At 42.9% G+C, this 8,655-nt stretch overlaps 1 protein-coding gene across 6 annotated transcripts in view; it reads right to left on the bottom strand.

The window, feature by feature from the left end:
• Positions 1-196: 196 nt before the first annotated feature.
• LOC105030567 (mitogen-activated protein kinase kinase kinase 12) overlaps positions 197-8,655 on the bottom strand; it is a 57,970-nt gene continuing 49,511 nt past the window's right edge. For 4 of the 6 annotated variants that reach the window (XM_013131895.4, XM_013131896.4, XM_013131894.4 and 1 more), the window contains exons 9-16: positions 8,447-8,563; positions 7,251-7,388; positions 5,794-6,036; positions 5,443-5,642; positions 4,736-5,055; positions 3,549-3,616; positions 3,123-3,420; positions 197-2,623 (exon numbers count right to left, since the gene is read on the bottom strand). In XM_013131895.4, coding sequence (XP_012987349.3) covers positions 2,528-2,623; positions 3,123-3,420; positions 3,549-3,616; positions 4,736-5,055; positions 5,443-5,642; positions 5,794-6,036; positions 7,251-7,388; positions 8,447-8,563 — 1,480 coding nt within the window. In that variant the 3' untranslated portion in view covers positions 197-2,527. The remainder of the gene's footprint in view (positions 2,624-3,122; positions 3,421-3,548; positions 3,617-4,735; positions 5,056-5,442; positions 5,643-5,793; positions 6,037-7,250; positions 7,389-8,446; positions 8,564-8,655) is intronic. The other 2 variants (XM_020045129.3, XM_010904501.4) reach the window with 2 other exon arrangements.

Below are 8,655 nucleotides of genomic sequence, written 5' to 3'. Positions count from 1 at the left end.
TGTGTGTGTGTGTGTGTGTGTGTGTGTGATAAGTATTCAAAATAATCAAATCTGATTTGAAAATAATCCAATAAAGTTATATTCTGCTGTTCTCTGAAGTTCTTCACATTGTCACAGCATTTATGAAAACCTAACAAAAACCTGCTCTGCGTCAAACCGAAAACAACTGCATTTCCATTTTTTTAAGTGAGTTTTTTTTATTTGTCTTAGTTTGTTTCTTAAATATATTTATTGTACACAGATACAATACATAATGCAATATAAAAACCAAAGTATATTTTCTACAGAATTGGGAGTCTTAATTCAGCATATTGGATACCAGCTTGGCTCCAGATCTCTAAAAGTTTTGTTCTGCACAAACATTAATGTGACATTGATCATAGAGTTGTTAAGACAGTTCTGGCACCATGGTAATTAAAAATGTACTAGAATAACCTATTTTTGTTTGCTAGTCACTAGAGGGCAGTGGTCTTTTGCTGAATTGGCAACAAAATGACATCTGCATTTTTCTGGATGATGTCCAGTATAACACCTATTTGTCTTATAGTTAATGCTTGACAAGGGGAGAGAATAGATGTAGCTTTTTTAACACAGTTACAAATTGATGTATTACAGAAAATAAACACTATTTGTTTATATGCATCCCAATTAGCTGTTGCACATGCAGCAACTATTCTTTATAGGGTTCAAAATCCAACTTAATGATCTATAAAACCTTAAGAACACAGGAGCTGCCTTTTTTATAGCTTATCAAATGGAACCTACTGAGTCATTTTATCGATTAGTCCCAACAGAATCATGTCAGTGCTGTACACAGGAGAGGATAGAAGTAGGGCGTTTGAAACAGTCCTGGCTCATGTCCCAATTCTGAACCAGTTTGCACATGCCCACATGGACTTGGAAAAATCATTGGATTTGTAATTGTGGTTCCACCATATTTCTTCACAAGTCCTTTTCAATCCATTGGCATTTAGGTGAGGAACAGTGACGCAGCCTTTTTGTTTGGCCCAGAAAACCAGTTGGATTAGGAGGAAATTCTTGTGTGGATGTTGTGTTTGACAATTTCCACAGAAATGGATGGTTAGTGCCAGTATGTAAATGGCTCTGGTAGTGTGAGTGGTGAGCCATAGCACTGGCACTCCTTGGTTCTATAGATTAGATTTCTATGGGTTACTCAGCCCTGTGATCTGAGCCTCATGCTCTGACTAACATCCGCATTTGGACAAAAATACAATACAACCCATACATCCTATATTACAAGCATGCTTTAGCGAAACTGGTCTAGCGGTCAGTGACCGACACTTCACCTCCAATGACATTCTGTTCCTTATGAAGTAGTGTCATATATATGGGTATGGGACTGCCACTTGAGATTTGACCTGAGGTTTTCTCCTCAAAAGTACTAGTAAGTGGTGCTGCATTTTTATACAGTATAAACACTGCAATACCAAATATAATTTAAAAAAAAAGTGAATCTACAAAAACAACTCCTGTCAGACCCTGAAAGAAAAGGGCTGTATGATTAGTGTACTCCATGGTGGAGCCAGGGGAATGATTCAGTGTTGGTAGATCTATTGCTTGTTCTTAAACTATTTTTGTTCTCCTCTCTTCAACATCTATCTAATGCCATAGAAATTATTTAATTTAATTTCTATGATAAGTAATGCCCCATCACCATTGTCAGGAACTGGGTCTGGTCTCGGACCTATAGCAGATATCTATGTTCAGGGCAAACAGTGAATATTTCAGATAGAAATGTTATTCATAGAGCTGACATGAATCCTTTATTCTAAGAAAGGCACGTTTATTCTACATAACATTTCTGTCTGAGCTATCAATGTTGTGCCCCGCTGAAAGCACCTGTTATGTACTGTCTGGTTCAAAATAATAGCGTCATGTAGTGGTGTCAAACGAGTCAGTCTTAGTCTCACATTTGAACTCTATACAAGTGTGAGGTCAGATATTTACATACAGTTACTGTTAGCTAAAAAATAAATAACATTGTATAAAAATGCGGCCAACAAAATCCCTGATGCAATAAAATAATAAATATGTGAAAATGTAAACAATTTAAAAAGAATGTAAACATTGAATTTTCTCTCTAACACTAAATTAATTTCAATTACACTCAGTGCATAGTGCTTGTGAGGAAACAAAAGATATCTGACATGAATTACACCTTATAAATCAAGTAAACTTAAAAAAATACAACTCTATAAACGTTAACATCTTAATGAGGGCTTGATGATGACACATAACTTAGACAAAAAAGATTCACTATGTCACATTTCTTGACAAAACCTCAAACCACAAAGTGATTACCAATGGAGGGAGTAGTGGAGGACCCTTTGACATGTAGCATTACATCAGCATTGTGGCCTTGCAGACTTCCCTGTACGTGAGGTGACATCAGCCAGTCAAAACTATGGCTGGGATGTGAGGTTTGGCTGCACATAGTCCTGCCCGAGATGCTTGGTGCTGAGGTCTGGGGGGGTCTCAGTCCGCGCCCGCTGGGGCCTGTCCCTTTTCACCAGTTGGTGCTGGGGGGCCTCTGGGGTTGGAGTTCTGTGCAGCCTGAGTGGTCCAGCTCCGTACTGTCACAGTCAGAGTCGTCATAGAGGACCTGGATTCGAGAACAGAGGCATAGTTACATTCAGAGGATGTGATGGTGGCGTTACCGCTTTGTGCCGCCTGGCCTTATTAATACCTTTTTGGCCGGGTCACCAATGTATTTTTAACTGACCTGGAAACAAGATTTCCTCTAAAGGTGGTCAGGGAAAATAATGATTTTCAGTTACTTGAGTATATTTTTCTCTTCAATGCTTTTCAAATTTTGGCTTACTTTTTTGATTTGGCTAAGATTTAAATGTAATCGACCCAAATCAAAATGTTTCCCTATATCCTGTTTTATTGATGGGGGCCATAAAATGAGCATGCATTATAACTGGGTTTCTGACACTTGTATACATAACATTGTATAATCTCGGTCAGTTGCTATACATAACTGCTCTTATGGTAAGCCAACCTCAACTATTGTTGTCAAGGTAACCATTTGTCATAGCTGTTACAGTATCCCACCTTCATAGCTCTTTAGTTGCCACGGAAACCCTGTCATCACCTACCTCATATGTCTGCTCCGTGTGGAGCTGGGTCTTGACCTGACGGATGGCCGCCTCCTTCTCAGACAGGCCGTCGGCGGGGTCAAGGGAGGGATCGGCGGGAATCTCTGAGCCCTGGGAAAGGAGGTCATCGCTCTTGTCGTCCAGCCGCTCATCCGTGTTGGTGCTGACAACATCCGGCGTGCCGCTGTGGGAGTGGTCGCTGGTGTTCCCCTCCTCTCCATCCGACACGGACACTGCAGACAGGTTCTCTGAGCTGAAGGTGGACAAGGACTGGCACTTGGTGATGCTCACTGGCCGCCTGGGTTGAGGGCAACAGGACTTTCATTAAATAACAGGTCTCTCAAAAACGTTGTGATGCAAGCTCAATTCTGACTTGGTTGTACTTGCTAAAGCTCGACCACATCGTAGCAGACGTTATGTTCTCACCGTCTCCGTGGCAGGTCTACCTCGCTGTCTACCTCTCCCTCCTCCTCTTCCGAGGATACGCCGCGTCTCTGGAAAGGAGGAAATAAATAATCATATCGTACAACCATTTTTGCCGGACCGCGTAAGCGGAGCTGGCTAAGAACAGCGAATGACTCGTGAGTGAGTGACTGACTGCCCATTGTTAAAAAGCGTAGTGGTTAGAGAAGCGGACTTGTGAACTATAGACTAAAACTTAGCTGGCTAAAACCATATCTACATTATGGTAAGCCTGAAATAAAACAGTTTACGGTTATATTGCGATTGTTTCTGGTGGACTTTCGAAGTACGCATCCGTGCAGGCGTTTTGGGTCAGGATAGACAAACACATTTGCTGACTACAACATACAGTAGTTCCGTTATTGTAAGCCTAAAATGAAACTGTATATGGTTATATTGCAACTGTTTCTGGCATAGAATAATTCATGTTCAGTCTTGCTAGCAATTGCTCGATTCTTACGATTAATCCTAGGAAGTTAGTAGATACTAGTAAGCCTATTTAACACAATCCTCAATGGAGTCTAGCGACTGCTGAAACTTGTAATGCCGTGGCGTAGTGGTTAATGACAGTGTCTCTCATATGAAAGACCTACATTCAAATATATTGAGAGCAACAACATTTATTATTTCTGGTAGATTCCACGATTCTCTTGTCTTTTCACTTGATGAAAAAGTTAGTTATCGTCACCTTTCTTGATAGTTATTGTATCAATGTCATTCACGAATGAAAGAAAAAAGTATGTTGTTTTGCCATGAAAGAAAAAAATATGTTCTTATGCCATGAAATGAAATAGCTTTGGCAGACTCGCTAGTTAGTGTCTTTAGTACCACAGAGTGTCTTTAGTACCACAGATTGTCTTTAGTACCACAGAGTGTCTTTAGTACCACAGATTGTCTTTAGTACCACAGAGTGTCTTTAGTACCACAGATTGTCTTTAGTACCACAGAGTGTCTTTAGTACCACAGATTGTCTTTAGTACCACAGAGTGTCTTTAGTACCACAGATTGTCTTTAGTACCACAGAGTGTCTTTAGTACCACAGATTGTCTTTAGTACCACAGAGTGTCTTTAGTACCACAGATTGTCTTTAGTACCACAGAGTGTCTTTAGTACCACAGATTGTCTTTAGTACCACACGGACGCAGACCTACTTGTTTGCGTGTGACCTGTTTCCGGTAAAGCAGGGCTGCAGGCGTCAGGTGTTGGCTTCGGGGTGACCTGACAATCCCTGTTCCCTCCTCCTTATCCTCCCCATCCTGGGGTATTCTCCCTGGGCCTCCAAGCCCTGGGCCTCCAAGCCCTGACCCCCTCCCTGCTGACGCGCCCCTCCCGCAGGGGGAGTCAGGGCTGCTGGAGAATGGGATGGAGGCTGCATCCTCGCTGGGGGTGTCACTACGAGGTGGGGTCTCCGTCTGGTCATCCGTCCCTACTCCTCCATCTGCCGTCCCCACTCCTCCGCCTCCTTTCCCGGCTGTAAGTCGGAAAAATCAAAACTAGTATTGGTTTCCTTACTTCTTAAACACAGACCTAGAAATGATCCAAATGTCTTGCTTTATTGGATAGAGACAGTGGTGAACGACTGAGGAGAGACTTTCTCCTGACAGCAGTGGGCGGGATTCAAACCCGTCATTGCCGGTCATTTGCAACCAGACGAGGTCCTACTTGCTTCATGGCCCGTACCATAAACATCTTGTTTGGTTCCAGGACCAAGTGGGCCATAGACAAATAGAAATTAAACAGTATTGATATTCACTGCACTGCAGCGTAAAATGGCCATTTATGGAATAAGGTGCGATTTGAAGATGCCAAATACACATTCTACATTAACAGCCAATTCCCCTTTGAGATTATTCATCACCTCCTACTCCTCCTCCCAGGCCAGCGGAGGCGCTCTGGCTCCCTGCTCTCTCCAGGCCAGGTCTCTCCTGTCCCCTGCGACGGCCCTCTGCCTCCAGGGTGGTGGAGATGAGGTCAGGGCTGGAGGAGGACATCTTCTTCAGTAGCAGGTCGTGCTGAAGGCCTCTCAGGGCCGCGCTGGGGTCTAAGTGCTGCTTGCTGCTGGGAGGAGAGCAAACCTTTATTTATGGGCTACAGCAAAATAGAGAAGACAGCAGTGAGAGGCTACGAAGAATCACAGGAAAACAAATTGAAATCCAGACAATACATTTGCACATCAATCTATGGAGAAGCAAGTTTTCAATATGAATACCAGGGAGTGGTGGTGGTGGCCAGTGGCATGGCATTAGTCAAGCCCAGTGTGGAGGACAGGGCTGCCTTCAGCCCAGCCAAGTCTCCACTGCTGCCCTTCCCGGCCTTCCTGTAGCGGGGCTTAGCCCGACGCGACCTTCCCGGGGACGTGGAGCCCTTCTGGGGGCAGGAGGGTATGGTCACCTGGGTCATAGAGGAGTCCAGCTTCGGTAGGATCACCTCAGACTTTAGAAGGTCTGGCCTACTGAGACACAGTGAGTTAGGACAAAATGTTTTTGAGAGTCCAAGTCTGGTCAAGAGGAATTGATAAAGCTTCAGCCTTTCCCTTATCTCCTAGTATGTTCAGAAACAGTATGCAATGAGTGTTCAACTGTACCTAAGTAATGCTGTTACATTTAAATAATGTAACAGAAATAAACAACATTTGAAGACAATCAAAGCATCCCTTGTGTTGTTTTTCTATTTCTAAATCGTAAACGCACCTCATTTTGAGCAAAACCTGCAAGTTATTATAATGTTAGCATTAGTATAATGCTTTTGAAAGGTATTTCTGCTTTTGACATGAGATTCATTAAGAGGGGCACTGTGTAGTATCCTGCCTCTAAACAATAACACAACAAGTTTCTTCGTCTTCCCTCAGCGAACAAGACTGGTATAGTACTAGCTAGCCCAGGGTGGTTTAGGGAGGGAAGGATAGGACTGACTGGTATAGTACTAGCTAGCCCAGGGTGGTTTAGGGAGGGAAGGATAGGACTGACTGGTATAGTACTAGCTAGCCCAAGGTGGTTTAGGGAGGGAAGGATAGGACTGACTGGTATAGTACTAGCTAGCCCAGGGTGGTTTAGGGAGGGAAGGATAGGACTGACTGGTATAGTACTAGCTAGCCCAGGGTGGTTTAGGGAGGGAAGGATAGGACTGACTGGTATAGTACTAGCTAGCCCAGGGTGGTTTAGGGAGGGAAGGATAGGACTGACTGGTATAGTACTAGCTAGCCCAGGGTGGTTTAGGGAGGGAAGGATAGGACTGACTGGTATAGTACTAGCTAGCCCAGGGTGGTTTAGGGAGGGAAGGATAGGACTGACTGGTATAGTACTAGCTAGCCCAGGGTGGTTTAGGGAGGGAAGGATAGGACTGACTGGTATAGTACTAGCTAGCCCAGGGTGGTTTAGGGAGGGAAGGATAGGACTGACTGGTATAGTACTAGCTAGCCCAGGGTGGTTTAGGGAGGGAAGGATAGGACTGCGAGTGTCTAAAGCAAGTATAAGGAAAGAACAAGTCACTGCAAACTGGCCGGGTCACCCGGCGAGGAAATGTAAACAGGGAACATCTTAGGCATTCAAATATATTTTGTAGAAAAATATAATTTGAAACATTAACTTAAAACATTAACTGCATTAAGGTCAGTCAGATAAACTGTTAAAACCATGTTTTTGGATCATGTTGTTCCTCCCTGCTCACCTTTTGCTGTGAGAGGGCAGTTTCTGAGGTACGTTGCGTTTCTTGATGAGTTTCTCCATTGAGTTGGATGAGCGCTCTTGTCTGGAGCTGTGGTGTTTGATGCATCCTGGGTACTTTTTATCCAAAGACTGCTCCCTCCTGTATAACATGCACCGTTTTATTGTTTGTTTATCTTAGCCATCATAATCATTGAGCAGGCAGCTCTTATCCAGAGTGAATCACATTTATCATTTACATATTTTCCAATAATTCCTAATAAACACAAATATTAGTTAGATCCTATGTGTCCTATGTGTCTTCTGCAGGGTGTTGTGGAAATATTTGAACTAAGGTACATTTGAGAAAATGTCTGTCTTTCTATTACCAGGTATGTAACTCTTTACTTTGATTGTGACACACGTCTGTATAATATCAGAGGTTTATTAGGTACTCTGACCATCTGTTTATCTGCTTAAACCAATAAGGGTATCTGTCCTTTGTTCCTTAGGAATGTAGCCTTTGGGGGGAAGTAGGGGCAATTGACCTCTTTAGGTAAACACAACAGTAAACATTATGGCAGGAAGGATAAGGTGGGGGGACAGCCCTCCCTTTGGGTAAAACCTATGAGACAAAAGACAGATGGGCAGCATCTTACCACACCCCTTTTTCCACTATAAGTACTGTTGATTGTCATGTATTAATTTAGAGACTCCTCAGATTATTATTCTGTAAACGTTTGGAGCGTCTCTCTATTTGCAAATAAACTGTTAATTATGCCAATAATTTTTTCTCTCTGTCCTTACTCCTTTAAGAGTTCTGATTGATGAAATTGCCATCACACTCCCTTGACTCGACCGAGTACACTATTATTATTTCCACTGGACACAGTTAGGAATTTACTGCTTGCTTCTATTTCTGTATATATGTGTTTATTTAGAAAAAAAGTTGTTTTGGCTCTGAACTCCAACACGTCTAATTGTTTGACGTGTCTCTCTATTTGCAAACTATTAATTGTGCCAAGAGAACTTCCTCATTTAAGAGTTCTGATCGATAGAATTGCCATCACAGGTGGAATGTGAGTATTCTACACACAGGTGGAATGTGAGTATTCTACACACAGGTGGAATGTGAGTATTCTACACACAGGTGGAATGTGAGTATTCTACACACAGGTGGACATTGTGTGTAAGCAGGGCTACAACACATTGGATTATTACTTGAGTAGCTCTTTCTCCTTCAGCTCCAGCTGCAACATGACAGCATTCAGCTCCATGTACAGGTTGTTGGCTCTCTCCAGCTTCCTCTCATAGTGCTCCCTGATGTCCAGGGCATGTCTAAAGGGAGAGGGGTGAGAGAGTAGGGGTGAGAGAGAGGGAGGGAGAGAAAGAAGTGACAAATAAGGGGACAAGGAGATAGTTACATAGAG

This window comes from Esox lucius, chromosome 17 (genome assembly GCF_011004845.1).
Source record: "Esox lucius isolate fEsoLuc1 chromosome 17, fEsoLuc1.pri, whole genome shotgun sequence".
In the NCBI taxonomy this organism is placed as follows: Eukaryota; Metazoa; Chordata; class Actinopteri; order Esociformes; family Esocidae; genus Esox; species Esox lucius.
This window is presented reverse-complemented; position numbering and strand designations above follow the sequence as displayed.